Source organism: Macaca mulatta, chromosome 7, assembly GCF_049350105.2.
Source record: "Macaca mulatta isolate MMU2019108-1 chromosome 7, T2T-MMU8v2.0, whole genome shotgun sequence".
In the NCBI taxonomy this organism is placed as follows: Eukaryota; Metazoa; Chordata; class Mammalia; order Primates; family Cercopithecidae; genus Macaca; species Macaca mulatta.
The window spans coordinates 19,692,322-19,712,152 of record NC_133412.1 but is presented as its reverse complement, the minus strand read 5'-3'; the positions used below and the strand labels follow the sequence as shown (position 1 = coordinate 19,712,152).

General features: G+C 39.8%; 1 protein-coding gene across 1 annotated transcript in view; it reads right to left on the bottom strand.

Moving 5' to 3' along the window:
- GANC (glucosidase alpha, neutral C) overlaps positions 1–19,831 on the bottom strand; it is a 94,067-nt gene that overhangs the window by 38,217 nt on the left and 36,019 nt on the right. Inside the window, 4 exon segments of the mRNA NM_001257679.1 lie at positions 6,981–7,134; positions 7,364–7,544; positions 9,199–9,295; positions 10,918–10,984. Of these exon segments, the coding sequence (NP_001244608.1) occupies positions 6,981–7,134; positions 7,364–7,544; positions 9,199–9,295; positions 10,918–10,984 (499 nt within the window).

Below are 19,831 nucleotides of genomic sequence, written 5' to 3'. Positions count from 1 at the left end.
AAGTATCCAATTCAGTGGCATTAATCACATTCACCATGTAGTACAAGCATTACCACTATTTCTAAAAACTTTACATCACCCCAAGCAGAAACTCTGTAATCAGTAAGCACACCTGTCAGCCCCCTCTAATCTCTGTCTTGACAAATTTGCGTATTGTAGCTACTTCATATAAGTGGATTGTATAATACTTGTCCTTTCTTTTTTTTTTTTTTTTTTGAGATGGAGTCTTGCTCTGTCGCCCAGGCTGGAGTGCAGTGGCCGGATCTCAGCTCACTGCAAGCTCCGCCTCCCGGGTTCAGGCCATTCTCCTGCCTCAGCCTCCCGAATAGCTGGGACTACAGGCGCGCGCCCGGCTAATTTTTTTGTATTTTTTAGTAGAGACAGGGTTTCACCGTGTTAGCCAGGATGGTCTCGATCTCCTGACCTCGTGATCCGCCCGTCTCGGCCTCCCAAAGCGCTGGGATTACAGGCTTGAGCCACCGCGCCCGGCCAATACTTGTCCTTTCATGACTGTCTTATTTCATTTTCCATATTTTCAAGGTTCATTCATGTTGCAGCATGTATCAGAACTTCATTTCTTTTTATAGCTGAATAATATTCTGTGATATGTATATACCACATTTTATTTGTTAATCTTTGATGGGCACTTGGATTGTTTCTACCTTTTGGTTATCATGTGTGGGTGAAGGATTACCCAGGTGCCAAGGCAAGAGACTGAAGGCACAAACTGTAGCAGTATAATAAAGAAAATAGTTAGAATAAAGAATAGTTACAATACAAATTAGATATAGAGATGATCATGGATAATTATCAATCATTAGTATAAACATTATTAATCATTAGCTTTTAATATTACTCTTTGTTGCATTACTAATACAACCTAGGAATAACTGGTGGGTATAGGGTCAGGTACAGAAGGGACATTGTGAGAAGTGACCTAGAAGGCAAGAGGTGAGCCCTCTGTCACACCTGCATAAGGGCCGCCTGAGGGCTCCTTGGTCAAGCAGTAACGCCAGTGACTGGGAAGGCACCCGTTACTTAGCAGACCATGAAAGGGAGTCTCTCTTTCCTTGGAGGAGTCAGAGAACACTCTGCTCCACCAGCTTCTTGTGGGAGGCTGGATATTATCCAGGCCTGCCCACAGTCATCTGGAGGCTTAAACCCCTCCCTGTGGTGCTGTGCTTCAGTGGTCACGCTCCTTGTCCACTCTCATGTTCCTCCCATACTCCTGGTTCCTCTTTGAAGTTCGTAGTAGATAGCGGTAGAAGAAATAGTGAAAGTCTTAAAGTCTTTGATCTTCTTACAAGTGCACAGAAGAAAACACTGATGTATGCTGCCTTTCCTCTCTGCTTTGACTACCTAAAAGGGAAGGGCCCCCTGTCCCATGATCACATGACTTGCTTGACCTTATCAATCACTAGGACGACTCACCTTCCTTACCCTGCCTCCCCGTCTTGTACGCAATAAATATCAGCGTGGCCAGTCATTCAGGGCCACTACCGGTCTCCGCATCTTGGTGGTAGTGGTCCCTGGGGCCCAGCTGTTTTCTCTTTATCTCTTTGTCTTGTATCTTTATTTCTTACAATCTCTCGTCTCTACACACGGGGAGAACACCCACTAAGCCCCGTAAGGCTGGATCCTACAGTCATGAATAATGCTACAGTGATCATTGGCATACATGTATCTGTTGAGTCCCTGCTTTCAATTCCCTTGTGCATATTCCTAGGAGTAGAATTGCTGGGTGTATCAGTTAGGGTTCTTCAGAGAACACAGGGTTTTTCAGAGAAACAGAATTAATAGGATTTATATTGAATATATTTATATATTTATAAATTATGTATACACACACAGAGAGAGATACAAATACTGATTTACTTAAAGTAACTGGCTCATGTGATTGTAGGGGCTGGCAAGTCTGAGTTTTGCAGGAGATACTGGCATACTAGAGAACCAGGGAAGAGTTGATGCTGCAGCTTGAGCCTGAAGGCAAGCTGGAAATATTCTGTTTTCCCCAGGGACCTTAGTCTTTTTCTCCAAGGCCTTCAACTACTGGATGAGGCCCACTCTCATTATGGAGAGTAATGTGCTTTCTTCGAAGTCTACTGACTTAAATGTTAATCTCATTAAAAAATACCTTCACAGAGACATCTAAACTAGACAAATTGACACATAAAATTAACCATCACACTGGTTCATATGGTAATTCTATGTTTAACGTTTTGAGGAAATGCCAAACTGTTTTCTGCAATGGCTGAACCATTTTACATTTCCACCGGCAATGTTCCAATTTCTCTACATCCTCGTAAACACTTATGTTTTTCCATTTTTTGGATTTAGCCATCCTAGTGGGTGCAAAGTGATATTTTACTGTGGTTTTGACTTGCATTTTCCTAATGACTAACAATGTTGAGCATATTTTCATGTGCTTGTTGTTCATTTATTTATCTCCTTTGGAGAAATATCTCTTTAAACCCTTTGCTCATTTTAGAGTTGGGTTGTCTTTTTTTTTTTAAGGATTTGGTAAAGATTTATTTATTTATTTTCCATTTCTAGTCTTTTAAAGTATGGTTTCTTTTCTTTTTTTAAAGGATATGGAAAATATTTATCTTTTTTTCCATTTCCAGTCTTTTAAAGTAGACACAGATATGCTTAGGTTAAAGCTGATTTTAACAGCACAAAAAAGTTGAGCACAAAGGATAGGATTAAATTCAGCAATCCAGAGTGATAAAAAGGAAAAGACACTAAGTAGGTGCCTTCAACAGACACATTATCCAAGTTGATTACCTAATAGTTGGACATTAAAGTCCTTATGCTGCAAAAGTGAGAATAATGTGGTGTATGAAGTGTATGGTGGCATTTGTAGCTGTAACTTGTTTTCTGTTTATTAAGCCCAATTAGCATAGTTAAGTGTAGTCTTTAGTATACAACCTACATCCATTTAAATTAAACATAATATTTTCCACAGTAGTGTAAGTAAGGCCACAATATTTATTTTGAGCAAACCCTTTAATGTAGTGATTTTAATATCACTGTCATTCATTCTTTTGGAATATAAAGTGTTTTAACTGAATTAAGGTTACAGATAATTTTTAAAATACTATATCATGACTAACATATTAAAACTATACTTACATATTTATATCTAATACCCAAAGAAAATTCACTGCCAAATTGTTAACAGTAGATATTAAACAGTCTGACTCCCTTATTAACTGATTCTATAGGTATAAGTATAGGTCAGTATGATTTTAGTGTCTATTCTTTCATTTACTAAATTAGGAAAGCAGTATTTGCAGAACAAATAAAAACAAGTGAAGCAGCCACCCAAGGACCATAACAGCTCCTGAGTTAGCTGTGTCACAAGCTCAGATAGAAATCCCCACTATATGCACAAAGCTGGATTCAAATTATTCATCAAAAGGTGCTGGTAGAAGTTGTCGGATGCCTTCCAATATAGATACCCAATCCCATGGCCACCAGATGAGACAGCAGCAAAACTCTTTAGAAATTCTGCTGAGAAAATGCCCCCTTTCCTCATCAGGCTTTAAATTCCATGCTGGGTAGCTGTGTGCTTCAGGTGCTTCAAAGAGGAACTCCTTGTGGGGAATATTTTCTGGCCAACTTGACCAATCCCATATCCAACCTGAGCTTTTCTTCAAGATGCTTTCAACGTCTTTCTTTCTCTCGGTATCTTCCTCAGACTGAGCGCTATTTTTCTCCAATGTCTGTGAAAGAGGTAGGCTGTCATAGAACTTTTGGAGCTACTCTGTCCAAATTCAAATTCATTTTAAGCATCCAGCTATATTTTTTCCATGTCACTATTACATTAATTTTTTTTTTTTTTTTTTTTTTTTTTTTTTTTTTTTTTTAGAGATCGGGTCTCGCTCTGTTGCCTAGGCTGGAGAGCAGTAGTGTGAACATTGCTCACTGCAGCCTTCCTTTGGGAAGCAAAGCAGAGGATTACTTGAATTCAAAGAAGTACTTTGGAGGCTTCCCAAAGCACTGGGATTACAGGCGTGAGCCACTGTGTCCAGCCCATGTCACCATTATAAACAGAAACTGATATTGGAGCACTGTTCCCCTTCCTATCATTGCTAAAGTGCAGTTCTATCCAGGAGCCCTGCAAGCTCTTTCTCTGCAGCCTGGGGCCCCTGCTCTGTGATATGGTGCCAGAAGGTGGCTGTAGCAGTCTGGGTCACTGTTTGGTTGTGGTCTAGGGGTTGCATGTGCCCTCAGTGGCAGACAGTATAGCAGGCAAGCATGAAGGGTATGGGCCCAGTGCTCAGCCTGTCTTTTTGTTGTTGAGTTGTAGAAAGTTCTGCATGTATTCTAGATAAGAGACCCATATCAGATACACAATCTGCAAACATTTTCTCCCATTCTGTAGGTTGCTTTTTCACTTTCTTATGTTCTTTGATGCAAAAAAGTTTTTAATCTTAGTGAATTCTAACACGTATTTGTTGTCATTGTTGCTCACGATTTTGTTGTCATATCTAAGAATCCATTGCCAAATCCAAGTTCACGGAGATTGACCCATTTTCTTCTGAGAGTTTTATGGTTTTAGCTCTTACATAGTTGATCTATTTTGAGTTAGTTTTTTGCATATGATATACATATAACATATTTTGAATATAGGAGTCCAACTTCATTCTTTTGCAAGCAGATATCCAACTGTCTCACACCATATGCTCAAGAGACTATTTCTTCTTCATTGAATGGTCATGAACCTTTATTGAAATTATAATGGTGACATGGACAAAGTACTGTGGCTTGTGCCTGTAATCCCAGTGTTTGGGTGGCTATAAATGTATGGGTTTATTTCTAGATTCTCAATTCTATTTCACTGGTCTATATGTCTATCCTTATTCTAGTAGCACGTTCTTTTTTTTTTTTTTTTTTGAGACAGTCTTGTTTTGTCACCCAGGCTGGAGTACAGTGGCACAATCTTGGCTCACTGCAACCTCCACCTCGCCTCATGAGTTCAATCGATTCTCCTGCCTCAGCCTCCCGAGTAGCTGGGATTACAGGTGCCCACCACCACGCCTGGCTCATTTTTGTATTTTTAGTAGAGACAGGTTTTCACCATGTTGGTCAGGCTGGTCTCAAACTCCTGACCTCAAGTGATCCACCCACCCCAGCCTCCCAAAGTGCTGGGATTACAGGCATGGGCCACTGTGCCTGGGCAGTGGCATGTTCTTTTGATTGCCATAGCTTTGAAGTAAGTTTGAAATTGAGAAGCTGTATTCCATTTTCAATCTGCTTAAGACATACCTGAGACTGGACAATCTACAAAAGAGAGAAGTTTAATTGGACTTACAGTTCCACATGAAGCCTCACAATCGTGGCTGAAGGCAAGAAGGAGCATGTCACATCCTACGTGAATGGCAGTAGACAAAGAGAGTGCTTGTGCAGGGAAACTCCCCTTTTTATAACCATCAGGTCTCATGAGACAGACTTACTATCAACAGAACAGTACGGGAAAGATCTGCCCCCATGATTCGATTACCTCCCACCGGGTCTCTCCCACAACATGGGAATTCGTGATGAGATTTGAGTGGGGACACAGCTAAATCCTATCAGAAGTATAAATTTTCCAACTTTGTTTCTCTTTTTTAAGATTGTTTTGGCTATTCAGGTCCCTTTGCAATTCTATGGAAGATCAGCTTTTCCACTACTGCAAAAGAAGCTATTGCAATTTTGATAGGGACTGCAATGAATCTGTAAATCACTTTCTGTATTACTGCCATCTTAACATTGCCTTCCAACCTATGAACATGTGATATCTTTCCATTGATTTAGGCATTCTTTAATTTCTTTCAGGAATGTTTTATAGTTTTCAGTGTATAAGTCTTTCGCCTCCTTCGTTAAGTGCATTCCTAGGTATTTTATTCTTTTGGATGTTATTGTAAATGGAACTGTTTTCTTAATTTTTTTTTGGATTGTTCATTGAGGGCATATAGAAACAGAACTAATTTTTTTTTGTTATTGATTGATATGGTTTGGATTTGTGTTCCCACCCAAATCTCATGTCGAATTGTAATCCCCAATGTTGGAAGAGGAGCCTGGTGGGAGGTGACTGGATCATGGGGGCGGATTTCTCCCTTGCTGTTCTTGTGATAGTGATTTCTCACAAGATCTGGTTGTTTAAAAGTGTGTGGCACCTCCTCCCTCTATTCCTCCTGCTCCAACCAGGTTAGATGTGCCTGCTTCCCCTTCGCCTTCCATCATAATTGTTAAGTTTCCTGAGGCCTCCCCAGTCATGCTTCCTGTACAGCCTGCAGAACCATAAGCCAATTAAACCTATTTTCTTTATAAATTGCCCAGTTTCAGGTATTTCTTCATAGCAGTGCAAGAGTGGATTAATATACTGATCTTGTACCCTGCAACTTTGCTGAATTTACTACCTCTAGTAATTTTTTTGTGGATTCTTTGGGATTTTCTATATATAGGATCATATCATCTCCTATAATCTTATTTATTCTTTTCCAATTTTGATGTCTTCTATTTAGTTTTCTTGCCTAATTTCTCTGGCTAGAAATTCCAGTACAATGTTGAGTAACAGTGGTAAAAATGCAATGCCTTGTCTTGTTTCTGATCTTAGAGAAAAGCTTGCATTCTTTTAAAATAAAATGCTCTCATGCTAAAGCCAGTTGCATATTTTAATGAAGAAGAAAACATAGAAAACTTGAAGTTGGGATACTGGTCATCTGAGATAAAGGTAGAGATAGCCCAGGGGCTAAAAGCTCCAAGGAAAGCAGATGGTAAGTATTAGGAATTAGACAGTGGAGCATTCTAGACGCAGTGCAATGTTTTACTTAACTGAATGGGATGAGGATGGGAATAGAAATGCTTGCTAATTAAAATGTTTGGGTAAGTTATACATTCTACACAGTGTGCAACAAATATTAACTTACAGTGATAACACATGGGATATAGGATGTATAATAGAACAAGAAACTGGCACTTCTCCATGCAAATACCTGTAAGGTGTGAGTACTGTTTGAAGACATCAGAAGGTGTAGGTCCTGTCAGCAGAAAAACATCAATGATTCCACTTTCTGACATCCAGTGCACATGAGTTCGAGATCTGACCTTTTGTTTAGCAGCAACTGGGCCCATCTGGGACAGTGTATACTGGAAAAAGAACGGAATAAAAATTTGAGAAATTTCCCTTTAACCTGCAACATCCAGCCATATATAAGTAACAGTCTGTTCCTTTAGTAGATACTACTGATATTCACTGATTATACTGTAAAGCTTTTGGTGGCAGAGAAGTGCCACTACAAATATAATAGCTATGACTCCACTGCAGTGGTTTTGCTTCTTCTTTAAGTATGACACATAGCCATGATCCATAGCTCACCTCTACTGCAGGCTCTGTATTGATCTCCACTAGTGTTTCTGAGGCATTCAGCCAGAAAATGCCTATAGTTCTGCCCAGTTTGTGGGCCAGGAGATAAGGTACTGAACCATAAATGCCCATTTTATCATATATTTGGTATCCATAGACATCCAGGTTATAAAGACGGTAAGCATCTTCATCACTGAAACGCAAAGATTATCATCAATTACCATCACAAATATATTATTAATATTAATAAACAGAATAGCTCTACTCTTCTCTGAAAACACTTAGGTCCCATGCATCTTTGAAGGCTCAAGTCTTGCCACTTCCCTAAAGATTTCCTGACCCAACTTGGGTGAATGTGGTCCTCTTCCCTTGACTCCTTTGGCACCACTTCCTGTGACATTAGCACATACGATCACATCTTACACATCTTTTCTAAATATCTTTTTCTTTTTTCCAGACAGGGCCTCACTCTGTCACCCAGACTGGAGTGCAGTGGCACGATCTTAGCTCACTGCAACCTCCACTTTCCATGTTCGGCAGTTCTCCCACCTCAGCCTCCCGAGTAGCTGGGATACAGGTGCGCACCACTACACCCAGCTAATTTTTGTATTTTTTGGTAGAGATGAGGTTTCACCATGTTGGCCAGACTGGTCTCAAACTCCTGACCTCAAGTGATCTACCCACCTCGGCCTCCCAAAGTGCTGGGATTACAGCTGTGAGCCACTGTGCCCGGCCTAAATATCCTTTGAGTGGAGGACTCTCTCCAGTGAATACTCCACAATAGCAAGCACACAGTAAGTATCCACTGATGAATTCTGTGAGTACTTCTCCGCAGTTAAAAGAATTGTGTCCAACAGGCTTCCACAGTGTTTAGCAGGGGAAGATGGGGAACTGAATTGGGGGAGGCAGCACAGAGCTCAGATCAGTGTGAGCGCAGCACAGTTTCTGCTGGACTTGTCACTATGCCTACCTGAAAGTCAACAGCACCTGAACCTGGCAACCTTATCAGACTCTGTTTCTCTTTGGTTTTGTTTCCTCTTAGTCTGATGCCTCTGGCATCTATTTGTCAATAGTGTTAGTCTGACATGATATCCCTGAGGCAACTAAAGGTGATCAGATGCCACATTATTCCATTCTCTGGCTCACTCTCCCATTTTGGTAAAAGACTTTTTCTGGGTCAGTGATTTTTCACAATATGTTCTCCTAGGGTTCCACAAAAGGCCTTGAGAGGTAGAAGTGAAACCTGGGGATAAAGATCTTCCCTCTACTCTGATCACAGCAGCTCCATAATTTTACTTCTTCTGTATTTCTAGGTTCAGTACTATAGTTTTTACAGTTATCTAATTTTACCATAGAAAAAATAAATAAAAATGGAAAACCGGCCAGGCACGGTGGCTCACAGCTGTAATACCAGCACTTTGGGAGGCCAAGGTGGGCGAATCACAAGGTCGGGAGTTCGAGACCAGACTGGCCAATATGGTGAAACCCCACCTCTACTAAAAATACAAAATAAATTAGCCAGGCGTGGTGACAGGTACCTGTAGTCCTAGCTACTCAGGAGGCTGAAGCAGGAGAATTGCTTGAACCCAGGAGGTGGAGGTTGAAGTGAGCCAAGATCGTGCCACTGCACTCCAGCCTGGCCAACAGAGCAAGACTCCGTCTCAAAAAAAAAGGAAAACCACTGCTCTGAGTGATCATTCAAGGAGGGTTCTTAAATATCCACAAGCAATATAAAGGAGGAAAAGGCCTGGCACGTATTAGCACTGGCTCAGATAGCTAATAAATGTTTTCAAACCATCTCAATACAGAAACCAGAGCCTCCCATAAGAATTCTTGTTTTCACTTACCCAGTATTTTTAAGTTGGTGTGATTCTGCATGTTGTGGGATCCCATAGAGATGCTCAAATCCATGCAAGGAGAAATCCAAACCAATGGAAGAAGGACCTGTAGAAACCAGGACACCAAGTTTTGTTTTTGAAAGGACACTCACGTAAGGAGATTGAGTTAATTCTGAGTGCAGAGAGATGACTAGACTAGAGGCTGAGAGACCTGGGCTCAGCTAGATCAATCAGCAAATGCTGTGTACTGACCATCTGTGAGATATTATATTCACGTGTTGTGGGGATACAAAAATGTTTAACTCAAAGTTCTGGTCACGTATTAGTTCTGTTGCCTTAGCGGTGTGATGAAGCTCTCTGTTTCCTCTTTCCAGTAAATCTCTTTTCTCTCTATAAAACATGATAACAAAGTTTTAGAGTTTTTTCCTAATCGAAATTTTCCTTATCACATATTTCTTTGCTTTAGGAAGCAAAGGATATTGCGCATTTTCAGTCTTCACTAGATGAAATGACTGAATGTCTTGTGCCTGATCACTCATTCTTACTGCCAGCCTCATCTGTGACTGCCTATAGAGAATGCAAACGTCAAGGGCACCAGGAGGGCCATAACTGGTTCCTCAAAATATTCCTCCTCTGTGATTGTGATTATATAAACTTCCTTTAACCAAAGACAAAGTCCTTTATTTAGCAATCATTTTAGAGCTACGGGAAAAATGTAAATGACTAGGAGGTATAACGTGGACTTTATGCTAGGTTAAAGTATTTGACATCAAATGGTCCTTATTTGTAGGAGCTTGTGGAAAAGAGATGCTACAGAGAAGATAAAAAATATTATAACATGGACGGGTATGGTGGCTTACTCCTGTAATCCCAGCACTTTGGGAGGCTGAGGCAGGTGCATCACTTGAGGCCAGGAGTTCAAGGGTGCAGTAAGCCATGATCACGCCACTGCACTCCAGCCTGGGTGACAGAGTGAGAACCTGGCTCAAACAAACAAACAAACAAAAAGATTAATAGATTATGATGTTATAGAAAGGAAGGCCTGAGAACCCATGCCCCCACTTTTAATTTGGGGCATTCTGTCAGCCCTGATCATTATACTATGTTGTGGATAATAACGGCTAGAATGGGAATTTTAAAGGTGTTAGAAAGGGTTTGTTATTCTACAGAGTAGGGAGGAGGAAAGAGGAAAATGAGTACTTTTCTAACTGCATAAGTCCCTAGTACCTGAAAGACACCTCCTAAAGAGACAAACTTGCCCCCCATCCCAATTCCATCACTAAGCCTGGTAAGAAATGTAACAGATGGGAATGTGATACTCATGCGAATGATGGGCCTGGAAAAGGTTGAGAACCATTGGCTTGAAATGTTGCCACTGAGGGGCTCTAGAACTTGGGTTTCTCATCACTTGACTCTCATAAAAATTGAATGTGGAATTTGTAGCTTTCTTATTTAATGAACAGTGCAAGCAGTGTGCTGACCTAGGCCCCTCCACGAGACCATAAGCTCCATGTGGCCTATATTTCTTTTACACTTCCCACAAAAGGCATATAATCGCTATTTCTCTGTTGCAATGCATTATTGAAGGATAGCGAATCTGATCTGAGATTTCTGTTCTTCTGTTAAAGTCACTTGTTTTAGGTGCCAGAGATCAAGGGGCTTTTAGATAGAATTATGCAGCCATTTTTGGAATGATCTGTTTTAATACTATACCAGTTTCAATTTTACCATTAGCTTTGATATCCACAAATTTTCCAAATTTCTCTTCCCACAGGCCCAGATCCTCTTGATTTTCCTGTTGGTACAAAAAAGGGAGCAAAGTGAGTTTACAAATTGTAACAAATATGTTCACCACAATAGCACATTTTATTTGGATTTTTTTCCTGAAAGACTGAGAAAGTGAGTTCATCTTTTAGAAGAACAGTGTGTGATGTCAGTACATTTAACACATCAAATCTGTGTTCTATATATATGTCAATAACCATCTTTATGAGTCACAGCTGACATGACTATATATTTTTTATTGTGGTAAAATATACACAACATAAAATTTACCATTTCAACTACTTTTAAGTATAAAGTTCAGGTTCAGTGGCTTTAAGTACATTCACATTGCTGTGCAACTATTGAAACTGTACCCCAAAGAGTTAAATAAGCCAGTGATTAACAGAAATTCTTGAGCTTATAAGATGGCAGATAAGAAAAAAAAAACAAGTTGCTGAAATGCTAAAACCCTCTGCTTGTGAGATTAAAAAACTGGCTGAAATCAGTTGGAACCAATATGGCCAATTAGAGTCTGCAGAACAAGCTTGCTGGCAACATAGCCTGAACTGCCACCACATATTTCATACTAATTCCCTCTGAATTTGCACAGGCAACCTATGAGGAAGCATGAAGAGATAACTGCACATGCCCGACGACTCTTCAGACTTCCCTTTCCTTCCACCAACCACCTGCTATAATATAATCCCAGAATCTACTCCCTAAAACTTTCTAATAAATTACTGCCTTAAGGCCAGCACAGAGACAAATTTGAGCTGGACTCCTATCTCCTTGTTGGTCAATCTAAAATAAAAACCTTTTCTGTTCTCAAAGACCTGGTGTCATAGTATTGGTTTCTAGTGCATCAGGCAGCAAGCCCCTTTGCTCAGTAACACTGTCACCATCCATCTCCAGAATTTTTTTTTTTTTTACCCTTTTCTTTTTATTTATTTATTTATTTATTTATTATTATTATTATTATTATTATTATAATACTTTAAGTTCTAGGGTACATGTGCATAACGTGCAGGTTTGTTACATATGTATACTTGTGCCATGTTGCTGTGCTGCACCCATCAACTCGTCAGCACCCAACAACTTGTCATTTACATCAGGTATAACTCCCAGTGCAATCCCTCCCCCCTCCCCCCTCCCCATAATAGGCCCCGGTGTGTGATGTCCCCCTTCCCGAGTCCAAGTGATCTCATTGTTCAGTTCCCACCTATGAGTGAGAACATGCGGTGTTTGGTTTTCTGTTCTTGTGATAGTTTGCTAAGAATGATGGTTTCCAGCTGCATCCATGTCCCTACAAAGGACACAAACTCATCCTTTTTATGGCTGCATAGTATTCCATGGTGTATATGTGCCACATTTTCTTAATCCAGTCTGTCACTAATGGACATTTGGGTTGATTCCAAGTCTTTGCTATTGTGAATAGTGCCGCAATGAACATATGTGTGCATGTGTCTTTATAGCAGCATGATTTATAATCCTTTGGGTATATCCCCAGTAATGGGATGGCTGCGTCATATGGTACATCTAGTTCTAGAACCTTGAGGAATCACCATACTGTTTTCCATAATGGTTGAACTAATTTACAATCCCACCAACAGTGTAAAAGTGTTCCTATTTCTCCACATCCTCTCCAGCACCTGTTGTTTCCTGACTTTTTAATGATTGCCATTCTAACTGGTGTGAGATGGTATCTCATTGTGGTTTTGATTTGCATTTCTCTGATGGCCAGTGATGATGAGCATTTTTTCATGTGTCTGTTGGCTGTATGAATGTCTTCTTTTGAGAAATGTCTGTTCATATCCTTTGCCCACTTTTTGATGGGGTTGTTTTTTTCTTGTAAATTTGTTTGAGTTCTTTGTAGGTTCTGGATATTAGCCCTTTGCCAGATGAGTAGATTGCAAAAATTTTCTCCCATTCTGTAGGTTGCCTGTTCACTCTGATGGTAGTTTCTTTGGCTGTGCAGAAGCTTTTTAGTTTAATTAGATCCCATTTGTCAATTTTGGCTTTTGCTGCCATTGCTTTTGGTGTTTTAGACATGAAGTCTTTGCCCATGCCTATGTCCTGAATGGTACTACCTAGGTTTTCCTCTAGGGTTTTTATGGTATTAGGTCTAAATTTAAGTCTCTAATCCATCTTGAATTAATTTTCGTATAAGGAGTAAGGAAAGGATCCAGTTTCAGCTTTCTACTTATGGCTAGCCAATTTTCCCAGCACCATTTATTAAATAGGGAATCCTTTCCCCATTTCTTGTTTCTCTCAGGTTTGTCAAAGATCAGATGGCTGTAGATGTGTGGTATTATTTCTGAGGACTCTGTTCTGTTCCATTGGTCTATATCTCTGTTTTGGTACCAGTACCATGCTGTTTTGGTTACTGTAGCCTTGTAGTATAGTTTGAAGTCAGGTAGTGTGATGCCTCCAGCTTTGTTCTTTTGACTTAGGATTGTCTTGGAGATGCAGGCTCTTTTTTGGTTCCATATGAACATTAAAGCAGTTTTTTCCAATTCTGTGAAGAAACTCATTGGTAGCTTGATGGGGATGGCATTGAATTTTTTTTTTTTTTTTGAGATGGAGTCTCGCTCTGTTGCCAGGCTGAAATGCAGTGGTGTGATCTCGGCTCACTGCAACCTCCAACTCCCGGGTTCAAGCGATTCTCCTGCCTCAGCCACCCAAGTAGCTGGGATTACAGGCGTGCACCACCATGCCCAGCTAATTTTTGTATTTTTAGTAGAGACAGGGTTTCACCATATTGGCAAGAATGGTCTTGATCTCCTGACCTCGTGATCCACTCGCCTTGGCCTCCCAAAGTGCTGGAATTACAGGTGTGAGCCACCATGGCCAGCCTCCAGAACATTTTTTTTTTCCTGGGCAGTGCCCGGGGGTGTGGAGGGAGTCTCTGTGGAAACCCCTGAGCACTGCCCATCTGCAGAACTTTTTCATCGTCCCAAACTGAACCTCCTTGACCATTAAAGAGCAACTCCCCGTTTCCCCCTCCGTCAGTCCCTGGCAGCCACCATTCTACTTTCTGTCTTTATGAATTTGACTACTCTAGGTACCTCCTACAAGTAGAATGATATATAATTTGTCCTTTTGTAACTGGCTTATTTCACTTAGGATAACAACTTCAGGTTTCATCCATGTTGCAGTATGTATCAGAATTTCCTTCCTTTTTAAGACTAAATAATATTCCATTGCATGTATTTATCACATTTTGTTTGGGCATTCATCCATCAATGGACACACTTCGGTTGCCTCCACCTTTTGGCTATTGTGAATAATGCTGCTATGAACATGGGCATATAAATATCTGTTTGAGTCCCTGTCTTCACTTCTGGGTATAGACCCAGAAGTGGAATTGCTGGATCATATTGTGATTCTATGTTTAATTCTTTGAGGAACTGCCGTAACTCTTGACATGAATATCTTTACAGGAACCAAAATGTAAAAGTGCTTTGAAAAATGCAATCTTTAATATGTAAGAATTAAAAAATTTTTCTTCTTGTAAATATGTGAGGCAAAACATTTAGAACCAAATAACTTAGGTCTGTTTTAAGAGATCCTATGCAGAGATTCGTTTTTGCTGAGATGGGCACTTTATCCCCCTGCTTCAATCAATCAGCCAAACTACTGGCTACATTCTTGTGCTAGTTTGAGAAGTCGAGTCAACTGGGATGGCAATGACTGCTCAGGTCCATAATCTTTTGAAGCAAAGGTACAAACTTTCTCAGCCTTATAAAAGTCTTCTTTTCCCTAGAATAAAAAACTTTAAAAAATTGTGTATGTGTGAAATGCATATTTCTTTAAATGACTCTTTGTCCACTTCTAGGTTCATAATTAAAGCTTCTGTAAAGCAAGCCTGTTTTTTTTTTTGTTTTGTTTTGTTTTGTTTTTTTGACAGGGTCTTGCTCTGTCAGCCAAGCTGGAGTTCAGTGGCACAATCACTGCAGCCTTGACCTCCTGGGCTTAAGTAATTCTTCCGCCTCAGCCTTCCGAGTAGCTGAGACTACAGGCACATGTCACCATGCCTGGTTAATTTATTTTTATTTTTTATAGAGACAAGTCTCACTATGTTGCCCAGACTGGTCTTGAACTCCTGGGCTCAAGCAATCCTCCCTCCTTGGCCTCCCAAACTGTTGCGATTACAGGCGTGAGCCACCATATCTAGCCAGCTGTATGTTAAAAAAAACCAAAACACCTGAATGCATAATACAGGGGCTACTATTCTGGGGTCCCTGGATGGGCTTTAGAGTCCATTAACTCCCTCAAACAATATGAACAATTTTAATTTTTCTACAGAGACAGTTCATAGTTTCCATCAGATTCTTGCAAAGGGGTCTGTGACTCAAAACCACTACCTAATCTATCTACTGTCAGGGCTCTTTTTTTTGTTTTTATTTCTTCTTAAAAAAAAGTGGGGGGATACACGTGCAGAACGTGCAGGTTTGTTACACAGGTATACAAGTGCCATGGTGGTTTGCTGCACCTATTGACCCATCCTCTAAGTTCCTTCCCCTCGCCCTCCAGCCCACAACAGGCCCTGGTGTGTGATGTTCCCCTTCCCATGTCCATGTGTTCTCATTGCAACTCCCGCTTACGAGTGAGAACATGCAGTGTTTGTTTTTCTGTCTCTGTGCTAGTTTGCTGAGGATGATGGCTTCCAGCTTCATCCAGGTCCCTGCAAAGTACATAATTCCATTCCTTTTTATAGCTGCATAGTACTCCATGGTGTATATGTACCACATTTTCTTTTCTTTTTAAATCTCTGAACAGTGGATTTTGTTACTTTTATGTTGATTTTTATTATTGGTTTATTTTATTATACTTTAAGTTCTGGGATACATGTACAGAATGTGCAGGTTACATAGGTATACACGTGCCATGGTGGTTTGCTACACCCATCAACCCATCATCTATATTAGGTATTACTACTAATGCTCTCTCTCCCCTAGGCCCCCACCCCGCAACAGGCCCTGGTGTGTGATGTTCCCCTCCCTGTGTCCATGTGTTCTCACTGTTCAACTCCTACTTATGAGTGAGAACATGTGGCGTTTGGTTTTCTATTCCTCTGTTAGTTTGCTGAGAATAATGGTTTCTAGATTCATCCATGTCCCTGCAAAGGACATGAACTCATCCTTTTTTATGGCTGCATAGTATTCCGTAGTATATATGTGCCATATTTTCTTTATCCAGTCTATCACTGACAGGCATTTGAGTTGGTTCCAAATCTTTGCTAATGTGAACAGTGCTGCAATAAACATATGTGTGAATGTGTCTTTACAGAATGATTTATAATTCTTTAGGAATATCCCCAGTAATGGGATGGCTGGGTCCGATGGTATTTCTGGTTCTAGATCCTTGAGGAATCACCACAGTCTTCCACAATGGTTGAACTAATTTACACTCCCACCAACAGTGTAAAAGCATTCCTATTTCTCCACATCCTCTCCAGGATCTGTTGTTTCCTGATTTTTTAATGATTGCCATTCTAACTGGTGTGAGATGGTACTCATTGTGGTTTTGATTTGCATTTCTGTAATGACCAGTGATGATGAGCTTTCTTTTATGTTTGTTGGCCACATAAATGTCTTCTTTTGAGAAGTGTCGATTCAGAACCTTTGTCCATTTTTTGATGGGGTTGTTTTCTTCCTGTAAATTTGTTTAAGCTCCTTATAGATTCTGGATATTAGCCCTTTGTCAGATGGATAGATTACAAAAATTTTCTCCCATTCTGTAGGTTACATGTTTACTCTGATGATAGTTTCTTTTGCTGTGCAGAAGCTCTTTAGTTTAATTAGATCCCATTTGTCAATTTTGGCTTTTGTTGCTATTGTTTTTGATGTTTTAGTCATGAAGTCTTTGCCCATGCCTATGTCCTGAATGGTATTGCCCAGGTTTTCTTCTAGGGTTTTTATGGTTTTAGATCGTATGTTTAAGTCTTTAATTCATCTTGTGTTAATTTTTGTATAAGGTGTAAGGAAGGGGTCCAGTTTCAGTCTTCTGCATATGGCTAGTCAGTTTTCCCAACACCATTTATTAGAGAATCCTTTCCCCATTGCTTTTGTCAGGTTGTCAAAGATTAGATGGTTGTAGATGTGTGGCATTATTTCTGAGGCCTCTGTTGTGTTCCATTTGCCCACACATCTGTTTTGGTACCAGTACCATGCTGTTTTGGTTACTGTATCCTTGTAGTATAATTTGAAGTCAGGTAGCGTGATACCTCCAGCTTTGTTCTTTCTGCTTAGGATCGTCTTGGCTATATGGGCTCTTTTTTGGTTCCATGTGACATTTAAAGTAGTTTTTTCTAATTCTGTGAAGAAAGTCAATGGTAGCTTGATGGGGATAGCATTGAATCTATAAATTACTTTGGGCAGTATGGCCATTTTCACAATATTGATTCTTACTATCCATGAGTATGGAATGCTCTTCCATTTGTTTGTGTCCTCTTTCATTTCTTTGAGCAGTGGTTTGTAGTTCTCCTTGAAGAGGTCCTTCACATCCCTTGTAAGTTGTATTCCTAGGTGTTTTATTATCTTTGTAGCAACTGTGAATGGGAGTTTGCTTATGATTTGACTCTCTATTACTGGTGTATAGGAATGCTTGTGATTTTTGCACATTGATTTTATATCTTGAGACTTTGCTGAAGTTGCTTATCAGCTTAAGGAGATTTTGGGCTGAGATGATGTGGTATTTTCTAAATATATAATCATGCCATCTGCAAACCGAGACAATTTGACTTCCTCTCTTCCTATTTGAATACTTTTTATTTCTTTCTCTTACCTGACTGCCCTGGCCAGAACTTGCAATTACTATGTTGAATAGGAGTGGTGAGAAAGGGTATCCTTGTCTTGTGCCAAGGGAATGCTTCCAAAGGGAATGTTTCCAGCTTTTGCCCACTCAGTATGATATTGGCTGTGGGTTTGTCATAAATAGCTCTTATTATTTTGAGATACATTCCGTCAATACCTAGTTTATTAAGAGTTTTTAGCATGAAGGGGTGTTGAATTTTATTGAAGGCCTTTTCTGGATCTATTAAGATAATCATGTGGTTTTTGTCATTGGTTCTGCTTATGTGATGGATTACGTTTATTGATTTGTATAGGTTGAATCAGCTTTGCATCCCAGGGATGAAGCCGACTTGATCGTGATGGATAAGCTTTTTGATGTGCTGCTGGATTTGGCTTGCTGGTATTTTATTGAGGATTTTCTCATCAACATTCATTAGGGATATTGGCCTCAAATTTTCTTGTTTTGTTGTGTGTCTGCCAGGTATGGGTATGAGGATGATGCTGGCCTCATACAATGAGTCAGGGAGGAGTCTCTCTTTTTCTATTGTTTGGAATAGTTTCAGAAGGAATGGTATCAGCTCCTCTTTGTATCTCTGGTAGAATTCAGCTGTGAATCTGTCTGGTCTTGTGCTTTTTTTGGTTGGTAGACTATTAATTACTGCCTCAATTTCAGAACTTGTTATTGTTCTATTCAGGGATTCAACTTCTTCCTGGTTTAGTCTTGGGAGGGTGTATGTGTCCAGGAATTTATTCATTTCTTCTAGTTTTTCTAGTTTATTTGCATAGATATGTTTATAGTATTCTCTGATGGTATTTTGTATTTCTGTGGGATCAGTGGTGATATCCCTTTTATCATTTTTTATTATGTCTATTTGATTCTTCTCGCTTTTATTCTTTATTATTCTGGCTAGCAGTCTATCTATTCTGTTAATCTTTTCAAAAAACCAGCTTCTGGATTCATTGATTTTTTGAAGGGTTTTTCATGTCTCTATCTCCTTCAGTTCTGCTCTGATCTTAGTTATTTCTTGTCTTCTGGTAGCTTTTGAATTTGTATACTCTTGCTTCTCCAGTTATTTTAATTGTGATGTTAGGGTGTTGATTTTTAGATCTTTCCTGCTTTCTCCCATGGGCATTTAGTGCTATAAATTTCCCTCCAAACACTGCTTTGGCTGTGTCCCAGAGATTCTGGTACATTGTGTTTTTGTTCTCATTGGTTTCAAAGAACTTACTTATTTCTGCCTTCATTTTGTCATTTACCCAGTAGTCATTCAGGAGCAGGTTGTTCAGCTTCCATGTAGTTGTGCAGTTTTGAGTGAGTTTCTTAATCCTGAGTTCTAATTTGATTGCACTGCGCTCTAAGAGATTGTTTGTTATGATTTCCATTATTTTCCATTTGCTGAGGAGTATTTTACTTCCAATTATGTAGTCAATTTTAGAGTAAGTGCGATGTGGTGCTGAGAAGAATGTACATTCTACTGATTTGGGGTGGAGAGTTCTGTAGATGTTTATTAGGTCCACTTGCTGCAGCATTGGGTTCAAGTCCTGAGTATCCTTGTTAATTTTCTGTCTTGTTAATCTGTCTAATATTGACAATGGGGTGTTATAGTCTCCCCCTACTATTTTGTGGGAGTCTAAGTCTCTTTGTAGGTCTCTAAGAACTTGCTTTATGAATCTGGGTACTCCTGTATTGGGTGCATATATATTTAGGATAGTTAGCTCTTCTTGTTGCATTGATCCCTTCACCATTATGTAATGCTCTTTTTTGTTTCTTTCAATCTTCGTTGGTTTAAAGTCTGTTTTATCAGAGACTAAGATTGCAAGCTCTGCTTTCTTATTTATTTATTTTTTGCTTTCCATTTGCTTGGTAAATATTCCTTCCTCTCTTTATTTTGAGCCTATGTGTGTCTCTGCACGTGAGATGGGTCTCCTGAATACAGCACACCAATGGGTCTTAACTCTTTATCCAATTTGCCCATCTGTGTCTTTTAATTGGGGGATTTAGCCTGTTTACATTTACAGTTAATATTGTTATGTGTGAATTTGATCCTGTCATTATGATACTAGCTGGTTATTTTGCCCATTAG